We start from the raw sequence: 25,474 nt of genomic DNA on the forward strand, positions 1-25,474 counted from the left end.
ATGACTGCATCTCTGGAACCTTCCTTTGATGACTTGGTTGCCTTCCGGGATGCAGATCGAGGACTGATTGACAAATTGAGTCCGTGTGTCATCAAAGACCATCGTGGACGTGTAGTCTGGGACAACGAAGCTTACAACTTCTTGTCCAACGCACCATGTCCGAAGACAGCAAACCCTAAGTTATGGCGACAGGCCCAACTCGTCAGCAAACAAGGTCTTTTTAAGATTGTAGATGGTATCTATCAAATCCGAGGATTCGATCTGTCAAACATGACCGTTATCGAGGGCGACCAGGGGATCATTGTGGTAGATCCACTTACGTCGGCGGAATGTGCCAAGGCTGCTCTGGAATTGTATCGCAAAAATCGCGGCAACAAGCCAGTGCTGGGCATGATCTACACTCATTCGCACGGTGATCATTTTGGAGGGGCAGAGGGGATTATTTCAAGGAGCGAAGCTGCGGAAATTCCGATACTGGCTCCCTTTGGGTTCCTTGAGCATGCTGTTAGCGAAAATGTATACGCAGGGAATGCCATGGCTCGCAGAGCTTCATACATGTATGGAGATCGGTTATCCAAAGGTCCCGAGGGCCAGATCAGCGCCGGGCTAGGAGCAACGCTGTCTATGGGTACAGTGACCTTAATCCCTCCGACCGTCGACGTCACCCACACTGGTCAAGTTGAAGTGATCGATGGCGTTGAATTCCTGTTTCAGGTTACACCCGGGACTGAGGCACCCTCGGAGATGAACTTCTATCTTCCTCAGTGCCGCACATTATGCGTGGCCGAGAATGCGACACAGTGTTTGCATAACATTGGAACTCTTCGGGGTGCAGCTATTCGGGATGCTCTTGCATGGTCTTCATACTTGGACGAAACAATTGTGCTATTTGCCGAAAGATCTGACGTTGTATTTGCGTCTCATCATTGGCCAACGTGGGAACAGGAGGCTGTGATTACCTACCTCACCGAACAACGAGACTTGTACGCTTTTCTCCATGACCAGACAGTGCGCCTCATGAACGATGGCCTCACAGGTATTGAGATTGCCGAGGATTTTCAGCTTCCACCGAAGCTGCGTACTGCATGGCACACGCAGGGCTTCTATGGCTCAGTTAGCCACAATGTCAAAGCGATATATCAGCGCTATATGACCTGGTTCGATGGCAATCCAGCCAATCTTTGGGAGCATCCGCCGGTCGAGATCGCCAAGCGTTACGTCTCCTGCATGGGAGGTATTAACGAAGTACTTCAAAAGGCCAAAACATTCTCAGAACAGGGGGATCTGCGATTTGCAGCTACACTTCTCAATCATGCTGTATTTGCTGATCCCGAAAACAAAGCTGTCAAAACTTTGCTCGCATCAACATATGAAGCTCTAGGACATGGATGTGAGAATGGACCCTGGCGCAATTTCTACATTTCTGGGGCGAGGGAGCTGGTAGGTCATGTACCAAGGGACAATATCCTCTCTGATCAGACTGCCATGACAAAATCCCTGTCTCTTCATCATCTATTTGCATCTTTGGCCGTAAGGCTAGATGGGAAAAAGGCACAGACCCAGAATTTCACCATCGACTTGTATGTGATCGACCGGGATGAGGATTGTCGATTGATAGTCAGCAATGGAGCCTTGATCCATCGGACAGGAAGAACCTGGAATACGTCAACTTCGAGCGTGGCGAACTACTCGTGTGAACTTACGTTCTCCCAACTACTGCAACTGTTGACCACTGGGAGAACGAAAGAGCCATTGAAACACGAAGTTGGAGATAGTTCTTTCATGAGTAAGTTATTATCGCTTATCGTGACCCCGAATGGTGCATTCAATATTGTCACGCCATAAATGCATACATTGGGCCCTTGATGGGAAGGGTCACAACAAAAGCAATAGTAAATGTCCTAGTTCATAACAAATAATATTTCAGCATAAAGATCTACGACTATCTCAGTAAGCTACGGCCATAGGTGTGGATCTGTGGGTCTGATGACGTATAATAAGCAATCTGCATGACAAAAGCGGTTTAGCCTTTGCCTAAACCAATGAAGGTATGATGGAGACCGGAGTTAAGAGCTGCATACTCCGTATTGGATCAATGCGATGATGTTGAGCTTGAATGGTATGGGAAATCCACATATAAATACTTTAATTCCCACCTGAGCCAATTTCCCTCCATAGTAACCCTTCAATCTGGTCCAATCAACCCTACACCTTCCGACAAAATGTCTATTGATCCGAAGAGCGTACTAGGCCGCTACCGCCAGCTAGCCCCCTCTGCTTCAGTGCGAGTGTCCCCAATGTGTCTAGGCACAATGACATTCGGCGGTACACACCCCGAGAAATATGGCGAATGTAGCAAAGAAGAAGCATTTGCAATGATGGACTTTTTCTATGAAAACGGCGGCAACTTCTTCGACACTGCCAACGCCTACCAAGACGGCCAATCCGAAGTCTGGCTCGGCGAATGGATCGCCTCCCGCAAAAACCGCGAAGAGCTAGTCATAGCAACCAAGTACACCTCCGGATACATGCTACACTGCAAAGACAAGATCCAAGCCAACTTCATCGGCAACGGAACCAAGTCCATGAATCACTCTGTCGATGAGTCCCTGCGCAAGCTGCAGACTACGTATATCGATTTATTCTACGTCCACTGGTGGGACTACACGACGTCGATCCCGGAGTTGATGCAGAGTCTGAACCACCTCGTTGTCTCGGGGAAGGTGCATTACCTCGGTATCTCGGATACGCCTGCTTGGGTCGTGACCAAGGCGAATGAGTACGCGCGCCAGAATGGACTCCGGCAATTCTCTGTTTATCAAGGAAAGTGGAATGCGGCGAGACGAGACCATGAGCGAGACATTATCCCCATGTGCGCCGATGAAGGAATGGGTCTGGCTCCGTATGCGACATTGAACGCAGGCAATTTCCAGACGGCTGAGGGGTACAAGGCTCGCGAGAAGTCGAATAATGGCCGCAAATTTATCCCCGTTTGTGCGCGGGATAAGCAAGTTGCTGCTATTCTGGAGAAAATTGCCAACAAGAAAGGTGGAGGCGTGACGTTATTGAATGTTGCGTTGGCTTATGTGTGTCATAAGGCGCCTTATGTCTTTCCTATTGTTGGTGGTCGGACTGTTGAGCATTTGAAAGGTAGCATTCCTGGATTGGCCGTTTCACTATCCAAGGATGAGATTGAGGAGATTGAGACGGGATATGAATTTGATCATGGATTCCCTCATAGCTTTTTGAGTGGTACTTTGTTTGACCTGTCTCACCCGAGAGGGGCTGCTGGTCCTGAAGATGTGTGGTTGACCAAGCCATGTGGTCCCTTTGACTGGGTTGAGCGTCCGAAGCCAATAGGGCCTCGCCAATCATAGATGCTGGGAGCTACTTATGTTCTTTGCATGCCTTAGCTCGGAATATCGAATTTATATGATCTCCTGCCGCCTGCGTACCCAGTCCATTCTGATCAAGTCCAAAAACGAATTTGAATCTAGCCAAATACATACATATAATTGTAATCTAGGGAAAATAAATAAGTTCTCTGTGACATAGACTTCTGCCACGAGCTTCAGGATTTACTATAGCTGGTGTGGAGAGACGTGGAAGTTAGAGAACACAGAGATTTCACTGCCTAACTACATATCGGAAGACACAAAAGAAAAGAAAGCGCTATTTGCAAGAAGTCGGGGGGAATAGAAAAGAAAGTAATAGCGTCGAGCCCAACTTTTCCTCCATTCCATAACGTGAGTGTTGGCCAAGATACGCAAAGATGAGAGAAAGAGGAACAAAACAAGGAATGCAAACAAGGTATATGTGAACAAGATAACAAGCATTTCCGTCATGCAATCTCCTAAGCGGAGACGTATTTCCCACCAACCAATTTGCGGCTGGTTGGGACTTCTTGCCAGGCAGCTGGAGCCGGGGATTGCTTTCCACTGTCAGCAAAAGGATCGATTTCCTGCTGATTAGACTCCGAAACTGCGCGACTGACGCCAAGTCGAGAGGCGGACTCGGTAGTGTAGAGCTCGAACTTGGCCTCAACATTGCCCTTGCGAGGGCCGGGGGTGGATGTGGTGAAGCGCACAAGGAACTTCCCATCCTCACCGGAACCAGGTGATTTGACTTCAAGCTCAGGGATCCTCCAAGTGACAGTGGAGTTCTTGCGGCGGAAGGTAGCGCCAGAGTTCGGGTGCATGACGGCGCTGGTGGCATGGGCAATACTCTCGCGCGGCTGCTTGGTGATTTCGTCTTCAGCCGATATATCCAAACCCACGGTCAAAATCACATTTTTCAAGGTGATGGACTCCACAGGTTGCGATACAAAGGCTGGGTTGAGAGAGTAGAAAATGATGGCACTGGCCTGGGATCCCTGCAGGTTCCAAGCTGGCTTGAAGATGACAGGGCAGTACGAAGATGAGTTGCTAGGGTCGAGATGCACTTGGTACTTGAATGCCACAGTCGGCATGGGCCGTGAAATGCTGCCCAGCTGGACGTCATACTCGCCCCGCTTCTCATCACCGCTGTCTTTGCTGGTTTCCTGAACAAAGTGAGGGTTTGCGGCGACCTTCTCCAGCAAGGGGAAATTATCGAGACGGATGCGCAAGGATTCTGCTGCAAATCCCGGCGCAACATTGTGTGCCAGAGCAAGCTCGCCCATCACGGAGGACTTGGTCACCTTGCCCTCCGAAAACCATGCGCTGACGGTCTCAATGATGGAGGCATTCAGACCGGGCTCATATAACTCAGGGTGCATGCTGAACATCTGTCCGTGCGTGGTGTGCCCAGAGCGGACGGATGTTGTGTCTGAAGCGGCGTGCTCGTCCGTTGCAGCGCTCAGAGAGGGAGTGTGTCTGACTGGAGAGGACGGAGAGTACGCGTCGGATGCGATTTGGTTCGGAGCCAGTTCACTACCTGGGTTTGCAACAAACATCGTATTGCGAACATCACGGCGACCGCGGATAGTACCTGCATTCCGTCTCGCTACAGATTGTGGAGCCCGCAATCGAAGGGTATTCGCCATATCATCCATGGCTTGCTTGGCCTGGCTTTCGTCTTCGAAAATAGGCTGATCACGGATTGTCAAGTTCAAGCCCGAGTCGTCCACTCCGGCAGCTTCTCTTTGAGCACGAGTAACTTCATCTACCGTTGAGGGGCGCTCAGTGAACCCTTCTGAGTCAACATGTGACTGATCAACGCCATTGAGTCCGGCGTGGGTCTCTGAAGATGTGCCATTTGTGGTAGTATGGAATGGCTGAGCACTCGGAGCAAAAGACTCTCCTCCGGTCTGATCCCGAGAGAAGCTGGGAGTTCGTGCAGATTCTTCCTCGGTCATTGATGTACCGGGGCGGTCCGCAGTTGAAGGAGGCGATTCCGGGATTTGCATATCTCTCGATGAGTCAGATCTCTTGAAAGGTGCAAATGGACTGAACTTCTTCTCCGCCTTCCTGTCAAAAGATGAAGCCGATGGAACGACCATGCTCTTCCGCCTACCCATAACTGTACCGAGTCGCCTTAATCCGCCCAACGCGGTGTTTCGTGGCTGTGCTTCTGGAACTAATTTATGTTAATTCCGAGTCGAGAGATCATCTGGGACTAGAACATACCAGGAGCTGTTGGGGTAAACGTCTGTCTCTCTGATCTTTCTGACAGCTGGCTATCTGCATCATCCTGACTCCGCGAGGTTGGTGCCTGTGGGGTGCTTGTTGGGGTCTCAAAAGTAGGATGAGCAGGCGGCGCAGGTGGCGTTTCAGGGAGGGGAGGCTCCGCTCGCGGCACGGGCGAGGCGGGGATACGGTTTCCTTTCATTTTTGCAGCAAAGGTTTGGATTTCATCAGCAGTCTGCACATTCAAGAGAACATTGAGACACGTCTCAGCAGCCAGCCGACCGCGCTCGACCTGATCCACCTCGTGAGTCTCCAGCTGCGTGAGCACATCGCGCAGGTGGTTGAGTCGGCCTTCATCTGCAGCCTGCAGCTGCTCAAATACAAATGGAGCACGCGATTCCCACTGCTGGCTGACCTCTTCTGCGGCAGCGACTGCAGTTGCCAGTTGCTTAGGGTTCTTCATGCTCTTCTTCCTAGCTTTTTCCACTTTATCCTGGGCCGACTCGACGTTCTTGGCCAATCCAGCTAGGTTGCTTTGGATTCCGGGCATTGATTGCATGTCGCGATTTTTGGTACTATATTCTCTAAGAGGGCGTTCGACATCTTCTTCGATCTTCATCGCAAGGGTCTCGTGCGATGCGGCGAGCGCTTCGGTCGCATTGAGAATGCGCTGCCAAGGAATTTGGAAAACACTGGATGCTAGTTAGAGTCATACGCCATATATCATCATACTAGCGGGTCGCCATTTAATGATGAAGAACTTACCCAAGTGCAGCGCCATTGTCCAAGCTAGGGCGATTTGCCAGCTTTCGCAAACCTTGGGTATATGCTTCTTCTACACGACGGCGTTCCTGGTAGCCCCATATCAGCATTGGTGCCCCGCAAAGTCCAAGAATGTGACCACAGAAATCTAGCGGGGACAATATAGGTTCATCGTACCTGGAGAAAGTCTGCGATGTCTGCGTGGATCTTGTTGATTACTCGAATGCGATCGGTGAGGACTTGTGTAGCTTGAGTAGGGTGCAAGGTGGCCTAGGAAAGAGCGACATAACTTGTCAATATATTGTAACTTTTGCTCAAGGCCTTGGAGCTTTGAGGAGTTCCACTTACCAGCAGCGCCGGGTATTCCTGCCGGGATAGCTCCATGGTTCAAGGTTGAGGGCCAGTAGAGCGCATTAAGCGCATAATCAGGAAAAATGTGACGGAGAGATTATAGTGGTCAGAGTGGTCAAGACCAATGATGTGGGATTGAGATTAAAGGTGAGTGGCACTCGATCGCCGAAGACGGGGAAATGGCTGGTCGCTGGGGATGACGGATGGAAGCGGGTGAAAGAAGGCGGTGGAGGATCAGAGCCGCTCCACAGTTGCACCTGACAATACACAGGAAAGTAATCTTTATATGCGAGTTGCAAGAGTTCCCATAGATCAAATGTTCTGATGATATTCTACACCATTCTCTATTATTGTATTGTGTGATTTGGGGGGGAATTGGGCATATACTTGCACATCGAATTACGGCAGTAAATTCATGCCTCAGGCAGAGAAACGGGGTTAGTCTGTCGATCTATACCTTTTTCTCTAAATCGCATATATACCCTTGCTTTACTGGCAGTATGACGAAAATAAAAGGGGTCTGTATACTCCGTAGAAATGGAACAGTCCTCCTAGTTCTGTATAAAGTCAAAAAGTATCGAGTTAGGATGCTGTTTTCCAAGGTTTCTCCACTCGAATCACATGACATCATTGACAGATCGTTCGATTCAATTGTGGTTCCACATACGTTCTTGATTTGTTGATTACATGTACAGTCATGGATTGGCATCAAGAATTGGGGTTCACCGATCGATTACGAGCCATCCAATCTCTGTCAGTCAGGGCCTTTAGATTCGATAAAATGATTTCGACTGACTGTCTATTCTAGCACCTTAGTCTATCAGCAAACATCATCCTCAGATGCTTTTGCCGAGGCCCAAGCGCGGGCTAGGCAATGTGAGAATGAAGCTTACGACCGTGCTACCTCCAAGGTCTGTCCTTGAGAATCTACTGTTTCTGGAATTTGGACTAGCTAGTTGACTTCATGACTTTCCTAGGAGCAATATGATCAAATTTGTCAGAGGGCGATTGACGAAGCGGAGACTACCAGTTCTGTAACAGTGGCCAATGACAGCTCACCTCCTGACCAAGATATTTTTTCAGACGAATCAGCACCGGGGGAGACATTTGGCCAGTATAAATCATGCTTTCATCATTTTGATGGTATTCATTCAACAATCTACCGAACCAAAGCAGAGGATGGATCGGCGCGAGCTATCAAAATCACCACCCCACATCTCATGACAGCTCCTCACGATGCTCATCGCGAGGTCCGGCTACTCCGAGAAGCATCCAACCAATACGTGATTCCCTTGATTGAGACATTCAATCTAGACGAGGGTCGATTAATCCTGGTTTTGCCATTCTTGCGTTTCGACTTCGAGCATTTGTTGCGGCGGGACATGGTCACTGCAGCCCAGACCCGTTCCATCTTACGGGATATGTTCTCTGGTCTTGCCCATATTCACAAATTAGGGATCATCCATCGCGATATCAAGCCTTCCAATATTCTGATGGACTCACTCAATGGACCTGCATACCTGGCTGATTTTGGGATTTCCTGGAAGGGGGGAGACCCTGGATCGGAGCCCTCAGATTCAAAAATCACCGATGTAGGTACGACTTGCTACCGCCCACCAGAGATCCTATTTGGGTATCGGGGATACGGTGCGGCCGTGGACCTGTGGGCGGCAGGGTGCGTGGTAGCGGAGTCTGCCGTCGTAGGCCATCGTACTCTTTTCGATTCCGGGCCTCTGGGCAGTGACCTGTCCTTAATCCACTCTATCTTCCAGACGCTAGGGACACCAGATGAAAATAACTGGCCAGTGAGTACTCCTGTTCTCCACTTGGAGATTGATGATCCAGGCATCGGGAATAACCAGAAAGCAGGGAGCTCATGTGCTGCCAGATTGGGGCAAGATGGAATTTTACCCCTTGGCAGCGCAGTCCTGGGATGAGATTATGCCTGGTGCTTCCTCCAAGGGCCGAGACTTAGTCCAGCAATTGATTCGTTACGAGAGCAGCCAACGAATCTCTGCCGAAGAGGTAAGTGACAGCCTTGATACCCGGATCTTAACGGTCGCTCATTAACAGTAACCCCAGGCCCTTCAACATCCGTACTTATCCACACTATAATTTCCATGACGAGACCGCCACAGGAATGTCCCTCTCAGCCACACGACATGACTGACAATTGTGGCCCAGCCCCTGGGGAAGCAGGCTAAAAACGCCTTCGGCAAGTATGCTACGAGATAGACTCATTCTACACCCATCTTGATCCTGAGCCCGAGCCTGAGCATGGCACACCCCATACACCGCTAGAATCCAATGGGACCCTGAGAGGCTGATCTGGGGCCAAAGAAATCCCTTAAATTTAAATTATTTAAAATTTGCACTGAACCTTGTCCGAGCAAACACCGGCATCACCGGAAATTACATGACCGCACTGATCAATGAGAAGCGAAAGTGGACCGACGATGAAACAATCAAATCAGCGGATGGAGTCCGTGCCCCGCGTTTGCAGGGTTCTTATTCTAGTTACATGGGGGCCATAAGTCCAGTTTTTCAGACGTGAACAGAAAACAAGAAATAGCATAAAACAAGGATCAAATGAGAGAGAAATTGTAGAAATCAGATCATCAATCAACCAAAATTATTTTTTGTCTTCTGAAAATTGAGAATCAGAATGTCTCGACCTTCTCTGTATGCAGTGGATGAAGTTGAGTTGAATACCAGGAACCGTATTAATACAGCCAATCATATTAGAATTCAATAGAGATCATCCCCATATCGGGTTAGCCCGTGTATGTCAATACCGGGTCAGGGTCTCCATACTGTACTATCTCGGCTCCTCGTGGTATCAGGGATTCTATTCTAACTTCTATGGCGCTGCACTTTACTCCTTTACTCTACTCTGCTTCTTCACTCTTTACTACGGCCTGGAAGTCGTTATCCATTCCTTTCATCTTTCGACTAGTATCGGGCTGTGCTCGATCGATCTTTGTCGTCCATTCTTTTGATTTATACCACATTCCGCACAACGCGGGTGTGGACTACCTCAACAGCGCGATCGCAGAGTGCCAGACTCGCGTTGGAATTTGACCAAATATTGATCTTTGTCAACCTTTCACTCTGGAGTGAACATTACTTTATCTCAATTCATCTGCCTTATTTCTCAATATCATTTTCACGGCCACTATGGTGCATGGGCGTGCACATCACACACACGACCACCCCGAGGTGCGTCTAGGGGAGCGGGGACATAATAACGATGCCGTGATTGTCTACACAACTCTGGAGAAAACTTTCGAGGGCGAAGTGGGGGGTTATGTGACTGGCGACCAAAACGACAACGCTGATACCAAGACTGCGTCAGAAAAGACTAAGACGGCGAATGTCGGTGTTGGTCCGGCTGTCGCTGCGACAAGGACGACCGAAGAGACCAAGACAACAGAAGAGGCCAAGAAGACTAGTGAAGAGGCCAAAACCACCACTACGGAGGATAAGACCACTACCGAAGAGTCTCAGAAACAGACAGCCAAGGAAACTACTACCGAAGAGGCCGAAAAAGCAAAGACGACAACGCAGGCCATAACGGAGGCTACCACGACTAGGGATACTCAGGCTATCACTACGGCCACTGATGAGGCGCGATCCGGTGCCACGCGAACTTCCTTTGTGACTTCGACCTCGACCGCCTCAACCTCGACCACGTCAACCTCGACCGATTCTACCCAGGATGTGAACGCTCTCAGTCATGTTGCAACTGACAGCGCATCGTCCTCCAATGCTGCTGCTTCAGCGTCGTCAACAGCGATCAGCTCCGGGTCCGCGGGTATGTCTTCCGGCGCCAAAGCTGGAGTGGCTATCGGTGTCCTTCTTGGTGTCGGTTTAATTGCAGCATTGATCTTCTTCATCTTTCGAAAGAAAAGACGCAGCCAAGCAGATGAGCCTCCTCCTATGGATGAAAAGATTTTTAGTGCCCAGGATTTGGCTCCATTTCCTGTCCCCAAGCCAATGGCTCCATCGAAAGCTCCGCAGCTCAACGTTCGTCCGGTAACCCAGTTCGCACCAGATCTAAGCAATAGTGCTTCTTTTGCCACCGCTAGTACTGTCGCTGCCGGTACATGGGGGGCAGCAGCTGCCCCGCGCAACTTGACTGGTGATGTCCCATCTCCTACTCCCCCCAAGTCCGCTGGCAGTGGCAGCTCTCAGAACCCTTTCAAGGACCCGGTCAACCCTTTCAACACTGGCAGTGCTCCATCCTCAGACCAGTCTCTGACCCCAACATCGAGTCCAGACTCCACAGGACCAGCTTTCGCGACACCAGCTGCTGGAGCCGCAGCCGTGGGAGCTATCGGTGCAGCCGCTTTCGCCTCGCATGAATCCGACAAGGAAAACTTTACTCGGCCTCGGTCAATGGAATCAGATGTCCGCCCGCCAAGCTCGCCAAGTCCTGTCAGTGTTGATGATGGTGAATCAATTTCGTCCGCAGCCATGATTGCTGGCGGTGTCCCTGGAGGTGCTGGCCCAGGGCCGTTGAACGTGTACCGCGTACAGCTCGACTTCATCCCCTCGGCGGAAGACGAGCTCAGCCTTCTTGCCGGCAACCTTGTCCGAATGCTTCACGAATATGACGATGGATGGGTAAATTTCCAGACCCTTTACTTTGCTGCGAAAAAATAAATACTAACATCCCTTCCAGGCTCTGTGTGTGCGTCTTGATCGTTCTCAGCAAGGAGTAGTTCCTAGATCCCACCTTTCTGCTCGCCCTGTCAAGCCTCGCCCTCGCCCTCCACCCGGTGCACCTGGCCCTGGCTTCCGAGGTCCACCCGCTATGGGCCCTAACGGTCGCCCAATGGCCCCTGGAGGTCGCGGTCCACCCTCGGGACGATTCTATCCTACAGATGCACGACCCAGATCGCCCGGTAGATACGGTGGCCCACCACGTCCTTATCCTGGCCGTTCCATGTCCCCTGTCCAGTTTCCCGTTCCTCGATCCATGATGCCTGGTCAACGCTCTATGTCCCCTGGACCTGGCATGCGACCCGGTACACGTGCAATGTCGCCAGGTCCGCGATCCATGAGCCCCGGTCTATACGGTGGAGGACCTCGATCAATGAGCCCAGCTCCAGGCCCAGATCACTACGGTGGCCCTGGAATGCACCGCCCAGGAATACCCATCAACCAACGCCAACGCAGCAACAGCGCAGGCAACATGCCCCCAAACGTGGCCGCTATGGATCCTCCCCGATCCAGTCCGCTGGTAACCCAGCCTCTTGCCCCGGCTCCTACAGGTGATCTACCCGCTGTACCCAATTCTGCACCAAGCTCTCCCGGATCCGAGATTAGCAAGAAACCTGTTCCCACGGATTTCTAATCTGCCGTTAATGACTCAAGATACCCCTATGAGCTGACTTGCGATTAGAGACGTATGTCTCGTGTGTACCGCTGGACGGAATGAGCGACTAACTCTGCGTCCGAGATGACCATGTTCTTTGTACCTCTGTATACTTGTTGGATATTCTCATCTTAGATTAATTTTCATAGTTGTTTCTTTACATGGTGGCTCTCTACCTAGTTGGTTCGGATGGTTTCGTCTACATGTGTTTAGAAGGTTTTTCCTGTTGCCCTCCTTCCCTCTTTGTCTTCTCTAACCTCGGAAGGAAGGGAAGTGACAGTAAACCTCTTTCTTGATACGAACTCAGATTTATCACGGCGAACTAATCATTTGATAACCCAGAGCTCTTTACCATTGGGAATATCTGAAGGTGTACCAGTTCATAATTCTATAGAATATCATTTTGGGCCCTACTACTGCTACTGGGAAGAGATCTCGAATAAAACCCGCTCGCGCTTGATTGCTCTATGAAACGTGCAATATAATCCAAAAGAAAATCTATTTCTGTATGTACTCGCCCGTTTCTCTCACAGATGAGGCACCTTTGCACTTGCAAGAATCAAGTTTACAATACTCAAAATGCCCTCGCCTAGGATAAGACCAGATGCCAAGACAACGATAGTCGAAGAAGCAGCGTCCGCCTTCTCAGCTTCTTGTTTAGCCAAAGCAGTTCCCTCTTGTCCGGGCGTAACATCCGTCTGCACAGAGGAGCCCGCATTCTGATCCTGAGCAGGCAATGAGTGCTTGCGAGACCACCACCAAGCAATAATTCCACCGATAACTCTGGCGAGCGTGAAAGATGGAACATTGAAAATACCCACGGCGACGGCAATTCCCCCCGGAACCCAGTCTCGCCAAGCGGGAGGCTTCCCACCGCGTGCAAAAGCAGGAGAAGCAGCCACGATTCGAACTGCCGTGAGACACATCCAAATAGCACCTGCTATGGCCGAGGCCTGCCACGCCATATCAGGTAATCCCTGACCAGTGACAAGCCGCGCGGTGAAGATCCAGACATACGCCGTCGGGGTCTGGAACATTTCACCGGGGATCTCGTAGACGTTCACATACATTTTGTATACGGCGGTAGAGAGAACTGCTCCGACAAGACTGCCGATCATCTGGCCGTAGAACTGAGCTTTGGGACTTGCGCCGAGGAGGTGGCCTGTTTTCAGATCTTGCATCATGTCTCCAGCTTGGAGGGCACCGGACTCAGAGACTGCACCTGCAAGCAGGTTCGTCACTAATGCTGTGCGTCGGGAGAAATGGGATGCTGGGGTGGCGAGCGAAAAGAGAAGTTGTGTCAGTTTGCTGATTCCAGATACAGGGTTGAGATCTGTTTCGCCTAAGGCGCGAACACCCATGATAGAGAGGAGAACGGCGAGAAGAGTAGCGAGACTTGATAGTAATGGGGAGATGATGTCGCCGAAGACAAAATGCATGCACACGACATTCAGGATTAGTGTTAAGGGTAACAAGATGACCACTGTGCGAGTCGAGATGAGCTGTGATGCTGGAGCATCTTCTTCTTCCGGGTCCGCCACAATTGAGGTAGAGTTATTGTTGTTCTCATGACCCTGACCGGAATTCAGAGCATGGTAGTTTACATAGGAGCGGTCATGGGACTGAGATTGCAGCCGAAATGCAATCCATTCGCCCAGCCGAGTAGAGCGGAACCAGGCCATCCATTTAGGAGCATGTTTTATTAAAGGCTTGACGACCAGCCAGCCGAGGCTGACGAGAGAATCAGCCAGCATGATTGCCAGTGATATCCAAACAATCCATGCTTTGCTTCCATCTTCCCAGCTGTCTACGGGTCCAGGGGCCCATCCGCGAGCTTTGGCGAGAGGAGAAAGGATACCCCATCCCAAAATTGCTCCAAAAAGCATATGCATACAGGTCGATGGGCCCATAATGATTCCCTGGCCAATGTATGCAGGGGATGGATTAAGAGTCCAGAGCCAGTTAGAAGCGAGGCCCAGCCCGAATAAGGGGATATCTCGGACCAAGGGGACAAAGTAGGAAAACAGAGTCTATGAATGTCAGTTCGAATATAGAGCCAAATTAGTAGGGGGTGTCTCACGTAGATACCGGAGACTACAAATGCGCCAATGAGCAGGCGCATCTTTGACCGCCAGTCCTTTTGATCAGTTGCCTGGTCCTCAGCCTCGTCATCCTTCAGTAGCAGGCCTTGTGACTCGTCTGTGCGCGAATGAGAGACCCCAGTATCCTGACCCAGCTCAATAGACCGGTCCTGAACTTCAACTGGGACCTTTTCATCTTTGCCACTGCCATGGAGAACCCGAAGCATCAATGCCGACGCAGTACCACTTGGGAACCGCAACTTCTCGCGTACAATGACTTCCTTACGTAGTGGAACTGCAAAGACGACACCAAATAGGCAAACCCCCAAGCTCCAGATCACCAGTTTCCAGAAACCGAGCTTGAGAGGCCCACCCTCTCCGTCCCCACCATCACCCGTAGGTCCATCCTCGCCATCCTTTAGTAGAAACTCCAGCGCAGGAATCACTCCAACAAACCCACAACCAAGTGGCATGGTCCCCACGGCTCCAGCGACAGTCTGTATCAGGACGTTCTCGATCGGCGTAAACGGGAAAGATAGCTGCTTGGACAGGACCTTGAAAACGGAGAAGCCAATCAAAGCCGAGGGCATGGCCATTGTACTGATCCATCCTGTCTGGAGGCCGAAGTAGGTGTTGGAGAATGTAATTAGTGCTCCGATAATGAGGCCAACGATGAGAGAGCGGGGTGTGAAGCTTTGTGCGGAGGTCGCGCGCGGAGTCGGTGTGGCGTTGTTCAGGGCATCCGGGGAACTGGGGGAGATCGAATCATCTGGCCCCCGGTTTTGAGACTCAGAGGCATCTTCTGCCATGCTGAGGGTCTGGTAATTCATCGGCTCAGTGGATTCATGGCAAAGAGACAAATCAAAGCAAATTGGGGGTTGATTGATAAGCTCCGGATGATTAATGATAAGATCACATGACGTCACCTGTAAAACACTAACGGCGTAAGCAATTGGCACCTCACCAGTAGACTTTTAAATTCTCTTCCAATTACAAGTTATAATGATCATGCATCTATGCATACCCCTTTCCAGATCAAATCTTATCCAATTTCTCGACTATTAACAATTGCATCCTATTCCGCCCCACAACTTGCCAACATGAGGTTAGTCCCCGTCTAGCAATCGGGGTCTAAACCCGATTGGGAATGTATAATGCAGGTCAATCTTAAGGAATATTTAAGGCCTTGCAGTCTCGTTTACTCACTTTCTCCTTTTTCCTTTTGTTGTGCTTCCAAACAATCATTCCTTTCGTTCATATTGTTCCCTTTTTTTCTCCTACACTCCTCGATCAACCAATCTGCAGTATGACCGCAACTACAGATAGTAAACCCCGAAAGCGGCATAATGAACAAACCCCAGTCACCGTCACCAATGCTTCTGCAGAGTTCAAGGACTTCACATTGGAACATATTACAGGAGGCTGGCAACCAGGCATGGATCCCAAGGTTGACGATTCCGGTCATTTCGAGTTCGGCGGCTCCCTGGGTTGCCTTGGCCTGATGATTGGGTTTCCAATGTTGATGTGGTATATGTGGATTGGTGCCACTTACTACGATGGAAAACTCCCTCTTCCAGAAGCTGATCAATCATTGGTGAGTTTTGGGAAGCACCTGGTTCATCTTGCCTACACTGGCGCTTTCCCGCATTTCCGTGCATGGCGCATCTACTGGACATACTTGATTTTTGAAGCTGCCTTATACGTCTTGATGCCTGGCTTCACCTGCTACGGAAAGCCTCTTGCTCATCTAGGCGGAAAGCAATTGAAGTACCATTGCTCGGCCTACACCAGCTTCTATTCAACTATCGTTGTCATGGCCATTCTGCACGGCACTGGAGTATTCCCTATCTATACTTTCCTCGATGAATTTGGTCCTTTGATGTCTGTCGCTATTTTCTCTGGCTACATCTTGAGTCTCATCACCTACGTTCAGGCCTTTGCTCGTGGAACACAGCACCGCATTACTGGTTACCCTATCTACGATTTCTTCATGGGCGCTGAATTGAACCCAAGACTTTTTGGCATCTTGGACTTCAAGATGTTCTACGAGGTCCGCATTCCGTGGTTCATTCTTTTCGGTCTCAGCTGTGCGGCTGCAACCCGTCAGTATGAGAGATACGGCTATGTCTCCGGTGAAGTCTTGTTCCTGGTTATGGCCCACTATAGCTACGCCAACGCGTGCTCCAAAGGAGAGCATCTTATCACTACGACCTGGGACATGTACCAGGAGAAGCTTGGTTTTATGTTGACATTCTGGAATATTGCTGGTGTCCCCCTGTCCTACTGTCATTGCACATTGTACCTCGCGAACCACGACCCATCCACATATGCATGGAGCAAACCCGCACTGGCCGCATTCTTTATCTCGTATCTTTTTGTTTACTGGGTCTGGGATACCGCCAATGGCCAGAAGAATTCTTTCCGCATGATGGAACGGGGAACTTGGGTGAAGCGCAAGACCTTCCCACAACTCCCGTGGCAAGAGGTTTACAATCCAAAGACGATTGTTTCTGAGAAAGGAGACACAATTCTTGTCGATGGTTGGTATGGCTTAGCGCGCAAGGTTCACTACAGCTGTGATATGTTCTTCGCGATTTCATGGGCCCTGATCACCGGCTTTCAGAGTCCGTTCCCGTGGTTCTACCCTGTGTTCTTTTGTATTATGATTGCACACCGTGCTATGCGGGACATCAACAAATGCAGACACAAGTATGGTGCTTCTTGGACCGAATATGAAAAACGGGTCCCCTATCTTTTTATTCCGGTTCGTTCTCCCTTCAGATCAAACGAAGATACTTTACTAATGCTTGATAGTATGTGGTTTAAACTATGGTGTGTGGATTCAAGAGAGAACCTTCATACATTTTAGAATATCTTTAATCAACTGTATATAAGTAAAATTGTAGATGTCATTAGACATTTGGATTAATCAAAATACTGACTTTTTCACTACCTCCCTCTGACCATCAGTGGCAATCAGCAACATCCTTTTAGTATGTCTGAGAACAGTGTCAGTGTATATTCACTCTACTCACATGTGCAAAGTTGAGGCAACCTAATTTCAAGTTCATGGATAACAAATGTGGCATCAGACATATTTTTCGATCGAACTGATGCATAATAATATCAACTCAACCGCATCAGACTATTAGTTTTTCGACTTGAAATATGGTTATGATACTGTTGAACACCTGTTCGGGAAACAGTACTACAACTATGTAGTTGAGATTCAAAATTCTACAAGGATATATATATGATTTATGGATTGCTAGCCTTCCACAATAAACCCGTCCTGATATCAGTAGCATACACTAGTCATGATGTTAATCCTTGGAATTGATACAAGTTTTACTGTGAAAATCATTGACAGTTCTCAATTTCTCCGGGCGGGATTTGGTTCAATCCCAGCGTTGACGCAACGTGCTATAGCATAACCAGAGCCCGCACTCAAAGCCCGCGATGGCATGATTCACGTCAGATCCCGAGATAACCAACGCAAGACAGCTTGAGTTTCTCCATGAATGTCTTGTAAATCTAATAGAAGGCAATCACCGATTCGGATGGTACCGAGTCCGGGTCTTACGATGCTGATAATTCCTCATATCGGGATTTGAGAAACAGGATGTTATTCCTAACCAAATGCCTCGAGAACGATGAAAGGTCTATAAATTGACTCATCTCTCCATGCCAAAGGATAATCATCTTTCATTTCAATCACAGTATCTCTTACATCTCACCATCAAACCTTCATGATGGCTCCTGTTCTCAAGAAGTATAAGGCCGCAGCAGTCAACGCTGAACCTGGCTGGTTCAATCTCGAAGAATCAGTTCGACGAACAATCCACTGGATTGACGAAGCAGGAGAGGCGGGATGCAAGTTTATTGCCTTTCCCGAGCTTTGTGAGTTTGGTCCTTTCTCAATGAGTCCTATTTTGCTTATACAAAACCACAGGGATTCCGGGCTACCCTTACTGGGCCTGGAAGGTAAACTACCAAGAAAGTCTCCCGCTGCTCAAAAAATATCGCGAGAACAGCCTCCCATCCGACTCGGACGAGATGCGACGCATTCGACAAGCCGCCCGAAGCAACAAGATCTGGGTGTCTCTCGGCTACTCCGAACTCGACCTTGCCAGCCTGTATACTACCCAGGTGATGATCAACCCTGCCGGGGAGATCATCAACCATCGCCGCAAGATTAGAGCCACTCACGTCGAGCGCCTAGTCTTCGGTGATGGAACCGGCGACACGACAGAGTCCGTGATGGATACCGAAATTGGTCGCATTGGGCATCTGAATTGTTGGGAGAACATGAACCCCTTCATGAAGGCCTATGCAGCCTCCCTTGGAGAGCAAGTTCACGTCGCTGCCTGGCCTCTCTACCCTGGCAAGGAGACGCTCAAGTACCCTGATCCTTACACCAACATCGCCGAAGCCAACGCAGATGTAAGTTACTCACTTATCACTCACAACATTGGAAACAATTGGATCTGATGACTGACCAAGATTCCTCAGCTTGTGACTCCGGCTTACGCCATTGAGACTGGCACTTTCACTCTGGCGCCGTGGCAGACAATTACTGCTGAGGGCATCAAACTTAACACGCCACCTGGAAAGGAGCTCGAAGATCCCAACATTTACAATGGAAACGGACGGATCTTTGGTCCGGACGGTCAAAATCTTGTTCCCCACCCCGCAAAGGACTTCCAAGGTCTTCTATACGTCGATGTGAGTTATCCGTGCTATTCAGTAATACTTTTGCATATCTAATTTTTCCACCAAATAGATTGATCTTGACGAAGCCCATCTGACCAAGGCCCTTGCCGACTTTGTAAGTCCTCCACGAAACGAAGCATTCTCGAGACTAATCTATGTATAGGGCGGTCACTACATGCGTCCGGATCTGATTCGCTTGCTGGTTGATACCAACCGCAAGGATTTGGTTGTTCGTGAAGACCGGGTCAACGGGGGCATCGAATACAACCGAACGGTGGATCGAGTTGGACTTTCCAAGCCTTTGGATATTCCCGTTGTGGAATCAGAGCACCAAAAGTAGGGGGGCGTTACGATTCTAGTGACTATTCTTTCCATAGCTCTCAATGCACTCCACTCTATCAAATCCAATGCATATGCTCAATGAAGCCATTTCACGTTTTCGTTCAAGGATATCAATGAGATCAAATGGCGAACATGATACACTGCATCTAACCTGTTATTTTACACAGTCACGATTCGGAACTTCAAAGATCGGCAATGACTAGGCCTGCTTTCATAACGCAAACTCATTGCGCGTCTCCCAAGTACAAGGCAGTCACTGTTGCACATTAAGCATCTTGTTCAAGGCCATAAATGAATTTGAAATATTTGTTAAAATGGCAGACGGCCAAAAGGCAGCAAACAAAACATAGCACATGATTATTGTGCCGGGGAATCATACACTCGGAGTCAAGGAAACATAGAGAAACCGTCAGTAGCATGAACTGACTAAAGTCCGCACTAAAGTGGACGTCTGATCAAAGCCGCGTTGCGCGGGTGGTCTTGTCGTAGAAATCCAGAGTCATAGCTGCAAGGAAACAAGGAATGTCTTTCCTCTCTTGTACCCAGAATTTCAACAAAGGTTTGATCTCCATGGCGAAGAGGCTATTATTTCCACCTGACAGCTTCATTGATCCATTCTCACCATCGAAAAGGATGGAGTTCTCCTCGCCGTTGCCCATGCTTCCTGGTCCACGGGAATCCGACGATGCGCCTGGGTCACCATGTCGGTATTCCGGAGAGAGGTGGAACATGGATGTGACACGTACTCGGCCATTGGGGAGGATATCCAGCTTGTATCCTAACAATGATGCAACAGCTTCCCTAAACTCAGTAGCCTTGGCGGAATAGATCTCTCTTAGGCGACGATTACGTTTCTCTTTGTCTGCGACAATTTGCTCCATTTCTTGAAGTTCGAGCTTGAGGCTCTCAAGCGTGCTGACGGGAACAACCTTTATTCCGGCATGATCGCCACGTAGTTGGGCAAGAAGATCCCGATTCTCTGACTGCAGAGTCCTGAGCGTGGTCATTTTAATCTTTTCTGCTTCGGCTGTAGGGTTGTCGCGAAGTTCTAGAACGCGAGTGCGGGTCTTGGCTTTGAGTGACCTTAACTGGGATTTGGCAGCATCTAGCTCTTTCCTGGCAAGCGTCGTGGCTTGTTCAGATTTGGAGAGTGCGTCATGCAGCTTGCGATTTTTCCGTGTTAGCACTGCAAGGCGTTCACTGTCAGCCGTGCTGTCTGCCGGTGACAGCGGACGCTTGATGCCCCGGGGTTGTGAGTCGTCCTGAGGCGCTTCCCGCTGAGAAAGTTCCTCATGAACTTTGTGGAGCTCAGTGCGGTACTCATCGACTAGTTGCTGCAGCTGTGCGATCTGAGTGGCCTTCTGTTCATCAAATTGGCTTTGTTCAGCGTTCATGGTTGTCTCTTCTTCGTCAAAGGTCTTGAGCTGTGCACGTAGGTATTCGACCTCCTTCACTGCCAGGACACGCTGTCGTTCCAGTCTAGCCCGAGCCCGAGCATCCGACGCCGTAGGTGCGCCTCCGGCGATGCTCCCGGATGTGCTTGCACGAGCGGTTTCCAACTCTTGGCGAAGTTTGGTCTTCTCATCCTCCAGAGTCTTGATCAATTCATCTTTTTCTAGGAATTGTGCATTAACGGCACCAAGACGGTCAATAAAGGTCGCTTTTTCGATTCGCGCCTGAACCAGGGCCTTGACGATCGCCTCGGGGGAGTCGAACTCTGCCGGCTGGTCATTCTCCTCGAGAAGGCTGGACCATGATTGACGTTCATCCTCTAAGACCTGCTTCTGGATCTGGAGAGTTTCATATTCTGCCTCTACACCTTTCATGAGCTGCAGTTGATTTTCAAGCGATCTCTTCTGCTCTTCAACCACTTGTACATTTTTCTGAACTTTTCGTAGGTGTTGCAACTCTGCCACTTGATCCCGGTTTGTCGACTCCAACTCGCGAAGGTGGGTGACTTGTTCCGTAAGCTCCCTTTTGAGAACACCAAGTGCCTCTCCGTCGCTCCCTTCTGCTTTCAAACGTATGTTTTCTGACTCGAGATCGGCAACTTCCGCTTCTCGTTGGGTCAGTTTCTCCTGTGTCGCTTGCTGGGCTGCACGCGCCTCAAGAAGGTCATTTTGAAGCTCCTCGATTGTTCTTTGAAGGGAGACGCGAACGGTTTCCAGCTCGTTGATCTGGTATTTGAACTGGCGTTCGTGATCAGAGGCTTGAGCTTGGGTCTCGGAGAGTTCTTCCTGAATCATCTGATTTTGATCTTGAAGATTCCTGGCTTTCCGCTCCAAGCTCGCTTTCTCATTCAGCGCTTGTTCTTGGGTGTCCTTCAACTCCTTCGCCAGGGCATCTGATTTATGGGTGGCACGGTTGCTTACGGTCTCGGCAGCCTATGAAGCAACTTTTAGCTCGAGAAGAAAATGTTGCAATCGACAGGACAACTTCTTACCTGTGCCCTTTTGAAATCTGCATCTGCTTTCAATTGTAGCTCCCGCGCCTCTTTCTCGAATCGAAGAGTCTGGAGATCTCGCTCCTGCTTGATGTTTTCTAACTCGAATCGAAGTGTGCTGACTTGAACACGTAGCTCGTCTTTCTCCGCATCTGTATTTCCAACGTTAATTCCTCTTTTATCCTCACTTTCGTTCGATTATTGTCTCACCATGCGCTGGCGGAGGTGGAGGCGGAGGGTGAATGGAGCGGATAGACTGTCCCAAATAGCTTTGTTCTAGAACTGATTGTCCTGCAAGGCTTCTTTGTGAGGAAGACCGGCCTGTTGGGGTTGAAGGTGAGGCAAAGCCCGCTATAAGCTGCGATGCCGGGCGCGTGTTTTCGGGCTCCATGATGGCCTGGAGGATTTGTTAGTCTTCAGACTATTCAAAATGCACAAAGAAGCTCACCTAAATGCCCAGCATAAAGACTCGAATCACCAACACACCCCAATTGAATTTGATGGATAAACAATGAAACAAACTCTCAGTGATGACCAAGTTGGCGCGGGAGGTGTTTGGGTTAGTCAGCGGGAGCTGCCGCACTGGGTTTAGTGCCAAAATTTTAAAGAAATTATTTCGTTGGATTTCTTTTCTAGCACCACACCAAAAGCCTTATTCAAACTTCTCCACCAAAACCCTCGACACTTTTATACATCCGACAAAATGGGCAAGGACCGGGTCGAAAAGAAGGAGAAGCGCTCCGAGAAGAAGGAGAAGCGTGCTGACAAGGATGGTGTTGTCAAGCCCAAGAAGGAAAAGAAGGACAAGAAGGATAAGACCGCTCTTGTCGCTGCGGTAGAGAAGGAGATGTCCTCCCCAGATGTCAAGGCTGAGCGCTCTGCTTCCCCTGCCGATGTCGATGTTGAGGGTGACGAGATGGCCATTGACCGTCCCACTGGTGCTCTTGTGCCTTTCGCCAACCCGCTGGTCGAGGACAAGAACGCCAAGAAGGTGCTGAAGAGCGTCAAGAAGGGTAAGCCTCAACATGCAACTGCTTGAAACTGTCAATTGCTTGTCTGCATTGGAATTTATTCAATTGCGAAAGAGTTTTCCGTCTTACGGGCGACTCCGAGTGACGAAGCGCAAATCCCATGCGCTCACCGTGCAGACTTTTTAGACGGCATCGTGCATCTTCAATTGAACTATCATTAACCATGTTATCTCTGATTTAGCTGCTGTCAACAAGTCCCTCAAGCGCGGTGTCAAGGAAGTCGTCAAGGCCCTCCGCAAATCGGCCATTCCCGCCGCCAACGCTACCATCGAGATCCCCAGCGGTGTTGTCATTCTCGCCGCCGACATCTCCCCTATGGATGTTATCTCCCACATTCCCGTCCTGTGCGAGGACCACGGTATTCCCTACGTCTTCGTCTCTTCCCGCGCCGAGCTCGGTGCCTCGGCCGCCACCAAGCGCCCAACCAGTGTGGTCATGGTGACCCCCAAGTCTGCCAAGAAGGGCAAGAAGGACCTCGAGGCCGATAACGACAGTGAGGACTTCGGCAAGGTGTTTGAGGAGCTCGCCAAGCTGGCGGAGAAGGAGCTCAAGAAGGTGGTCGTTTAAGAAGATCGCTTGAATTGTGTGTTTTCTCGTTTCCCACTGTCAGCTGCTGGTGGGGTTCTCTTATTGTACAGGTTTATGTTCTTGATAGGACCGTGCATGTCTTCGGGGGTCCGGCCTTGGGTTTCTTTTTTGTTCAATCTTTTTGCTCTAGCAGCTCGGCGTTTCTTCAACGGTGTATGAAAAGGCAGGAAAAGAATTTCAATGAGAAATTACCCCATAGATTAATTGGTTGCTAAGAGTAGATTTTGAGTGGGTCTCCATGCGTTCCTTTCTCCTGGCTAAGGCCCAGGCCCTGAGCTATGGCGGCAGGGTTGTCTGGTTCTTGTACATGAACCTTTAACAATGATTCCTATCCGAAGAATCACAGTGACACAAACTCATTGGCAAAATCGAAAGCTTTGACCAACTTAAGTGCTAGGGTTTTAATCTAGAAGATTGGCCTTGCATCACACCCGAACTATCAAGAGTGGCGTTTCCCCATTCCACGACGATCAATCTGATCAATCCCTTTACCTCATATACAGTATTCAACAAGGGGGTAATAAACCACATACCTCGATTCCAAAAAAATCAACACGTAGCCAACCATCGCTCACCCCCGCTCGGGAGATACGGTGTGTTCAGGGCGGATTTGTCTGCCCTAGCTTAGATTCACAAGGGTCTGTCGTACGCGGCATCTATGACAGTTTTTGACGGCCCTTGCGGGTCATTTCTTTTGCTTCTTTAACCCACTGCCCTACTTTCGTTTGAATTTAAAATAAATCTCGCCCCGTTTGATACGTCTTTGGCTCTTTCTCTTTTGTGTGCTTTGTACCAATGCGCTGTCTACAACACTTGGACGCCTAAATTAATAATTTCTGTTTACCCCTACCCAACTATCCTCTCATCTTTTTACGATGCTCGCATCCCGGTCTTTGTACTGGACCCTCGTTGTGTTGGTTCTAGCAATTATACAACCGGCCGTTTCACATCCTATATCAACGCCGAAATGGATGAAAACGACCCAATTCGAGAATCGGGACTCCCGTGGAGTCTGGAAGGGTTTTAAAAAACACGAGGAGATTCCCCTCTCCCAATTATCCCAAGCTGTATCCACCCAGGTGAGTTTTGCTATCGTCTCAAAATTAGTTGTGTAGCGCTGACGAAGTACATATATAATCAGTCTGCTTCCACATCAACAATCCATGAAACAAGTCTTGAGCGAGGACAACCAGGCCGTAACTATAAACGGGACACAATTTCAGACAAACCGATCGTCTCTGTCTTGGTACCCAAACCACTTATCTCGGAAAAACTAGACCGACACTGGAAACACCCTCAAGCCGAGCACTATGAATCGCCATGGAAGAACACTGCCCCTTCAACAAAACATTATGGGGAAGTGTTAGGAAACAAAAAGGCGAAAGTGGAAACAACCGGATTCCACAGACAGGAAACCCAATCTTCTACATCTTCATTGCGACTCTCATCCGGAAACTATATTTCTATCTTTTCATACCGAATCTCTTTTCCATTCTTGAAGGTCGCCCAGGTTTCTTTCCCTCAGTTTCCTCTACCGCAAATATTCACTACGGTTATGATTCTACTGGCCTTGGTCTGGATTGCGATTTTAGCAATTGGGTTGGCGGAAGTGGGTAATTATTTATGGAAAAGGGTAAAATCGGCTTGGCTTGCAGGTGAAAGTCGTGAAGTGGCGAAGGAGGACTCGACAGGCAGGGTCGTGGAATTGAAAGAGCCTTTTCAGGTTCCTGTTGTTCTGAGGCTTCCAAGGCGCGAAGCTGCCTGGCGTCATGAAAATGAGTTTCTGTCGAGTAGTTCAGAATCAGACACTGACTCCTCTGGGATGGACGACTCTCGTATGCCTTGAATCTTCTCGCATGCACTCGACATTTTGATTCTAAAAACCCTCTAATGGAATGTATATATTCATATTCAATATTGATCTACGGGTCACTTACCGTTGATCCTCTGAACTGCTTAATTACTAGGTAATTCCTTTAACTAATAATTAAGAATAGGTATCAGTTGGTTTAATAAATGGAACCATCTTAATTTTAGCTAATTTGGGGCTCCATGAGAATATCCAGGGTTAATATACATGATAACGAAACCATCCATGATTCATCAAAACCATACCAAAGGCCAGAGTTCAAGAAAATAGAATCGCTTGCTCGCTCGCAAAATTAGAGATCAACAAT

The 25,474-nt window shown here is 49.3% G+C and overlaps 11 protein-coding genes across 11 annotated transcripts; 8 read left to right on the forward strand and 3 right to left on the reverse strand.

Moving 5' to 3' along the window:
• N7520_010051 (alkyl/aryl-sulfatase) lies at positions 1-1,845 on the forward strand (the record flags this gene model as incomplete). Its single annotated transcript, XM_057143985.1, has 1 exon — positions 1-1,845. The coding sequence occupies one exon, from the start codon at positions 1-3 to the stop codon at positions 1,843-1,845; it is 1,845 nt and encodes a 614-aa protein (XP_056993273.1).
• Positions 1,846-2,222: 377 nt separating this feature from the next.
• On the forward strand, positions 2,223-3,377 carry N7520_010052 (uncharacterized protein; the record flags this gene model as incomplete). Its single annotated transcript, XM_057143986.1, has 1 exon — positions 2,223-3,377. The coding sequence occupies one exon, from the start codon at positions 2,223-2,225 to the stop codon at positions 3,375-3,377; it is 1,155 nt and encodes a 384-aa protein (XP_056993274.1).
• Positions 3,378-3,853: 476 nt separating this feature from the next.
• Positions 3,854-6,752, reverse strand: N7520_010053 (uncharacterized protein; the record flags this gene model as incomplete). The annotated part of the gene is made up of 5 exons (XM_057143987.1): positions 3,854-5,556; positions 5,607-6,298; positions 6,372-6,457; positions 6,546-6,638; positions 6,717-6,752. 5 exons carry the CDS (start codon positions 6,750-6,752, stop codon positions 3,854-3,856), a joined length of 2,610 nt encoding a protein of 869 aa, XP_056993275.1.
• Positions 6,753-7,416: 664 nt separating this feature from the next.
• Positions 7,417-8,954, forward strand: N7520_010054 (putative cell division protein kinase (Ctk1); the record flags this gene model as incomplete). The annotated part of the gene is made up of 5 exons (XM_057143988.1): positions 7,417-7,472; positions 7,528-7,630; positions 7,697-8,524; positions 8,589-8,744; positions 8,904-8,954. The coding sequence occupies 5 exons, from the start codon at positions 7,417-7,419 to the stop codon at positions 8,952-8,954; spliced, it is 1,194 nt and encodes a 397-aa protein (XP_056993276.1).
• Positions 8,955-9,896: 942 nt separating this feature from the next.
• N7520_010055 (SH3 domain protein) lies at positions 9,897-12,078 on the forward strand (the record flags this gene model as incomplete). The annotated part of the gene is made up of 2 exons (XM_057143989.1): positions 9,897-11,345; positions 11,404-12,078. The coding sequence occupies 2 exons, from the start codon at positions 9,897-9,899 to the stop codon at positions 12,076-12,078; spliced, it is 2,124 nt and encodes a 707-aa protein (XP_056993277.1).
• A 548-nt stretch (positions 12,079-12,626) lies between these two features.
• On the reverse strand, positions 12,627-15,010 carry N7520_010056 (OPT family oligopeptide transporter; the record flags this gene model as incomplete). Its single annotated transcript, XM_057143990.1, has 2 exons — positions 12,627-14,129; positions 14,180-15,010. The coding sequence occupies 2 exons, from the start codon at positions 15,008-15,010 to the stop codon at positions 12,627-12,629; spliced, it is 2,334 nt and encodes a 777-aa protein (XP_056993278.1).
• A 476-nt stretch (positions 15,011-15,486) lies between these two features.
• Positions 15,487-17,006, forward strand: N7520_010057 (ERG4/ERG24 ergosterol biosynthesis protein; the record flags this gene model as incomplete). Its single annotated transcript, XM_057143991.1, has 2 exons — positions 15,487-16,944; positions 16,995-17,006. The coding sequence occupies 2 exons, from the start codon at positions 15,487-15,489 to the stop codon at positions 17,004-17,006; spliced, it is 1,470 nt and encodes a 489-aa protein (XP_056993279.1).
• A 926-nt stretch (positions 17,007-17,932) lies between these two features.
• Positions 17,933-19,233, forward strand: N7520_010058 (carbon-nitrogen hydrolase family protein; the record flags this gene model as incomplete). The annotated part of the gene is made up of 5 exons (XM_057143992.1): positions 17,933-18,080; positions 18,133-18,623; positions 18,684-18,905; positions 18,964-19,008; positions 19,057-19,233. 5 exons carry the CDS (start codon positions 17,933-17,935, stop codon positions 19,231-19,233), a joined length of 1,083 nt encoding a protein of 360 aa, XP_056993280.1.
• Positions 19,234-19,690: 457 nt separating this feature from the next.
• On the reverse strand, positions 19,691-22,069 carry N7520_010059 (coiled-coil domain-containing protein MAD1; the record flags this gene model as incomplete). The annotated part of the gene is made up of 3 exons (XM_057143993.1): positions 19,691-21,619; positions 21,679-21,830; positions 21,889-22,069. 3 exons carry the CDS (start codon positions 22,067-22,069, stop codon positions 19,691-19,693), a joined length of 2,262 nt encoding a protein of 753 aa, XP_056993281.1.
• A 312-nt stretch (positions 22,070-22,381) lies between these two features.
• Positions 22,382-23,276, forward strand: N7520_010060 (uncharacterized protein; the record flags this gene model as incomplete). Its single annotated transcript, XM_057143994.1, has 2 exons — positions 22,382-22,691; positions 22,891-23,276. 2 exons carry the CDS (start codon positions 22,382-22,384, stop codon positions 23,274-23,276), a joined length of 696 nt encoding a protein of 231 aa, XP_056993282.1.
• An 896-nt stretch (positions 23,277-24,172) lies between these two features.
• On the forward strand, positions 24,173-25,143 carry N7520_010061 (uncharacterized protein; the record flags this gene model as incomplete). The annotated part of the gene is made up of 2 exons (XM_057143995.1): positions 24,173-24,376; positions 24,439-25,143. The coding sequence occupies 2 exons, from the start codon at positions 24,173-24,175 to the stop codon at positions 25,141-25,143; spliced, it is 909 nt and encodes a 302-aa protein (XP_056993283.1).
• Positions 25,144-25,474: the final 331 nt, after the last annotated feature.

Source organism: Penicillium odoratum (genome assembly GCF_028828045.1).
Source record: "Penicillium odoratum strain IBT 22623 chromosome Unknown utg000006l_segment0_segment0, whole genome shotgun sequence".
In the NCBI taxonomy this organism is placed as follows: Eukaryota; Fungi; Ascomycota; class Eurotiomycetes; order Eurotiales; family Aspergillaceae; genus Penicillium; species Penicillium odoratum.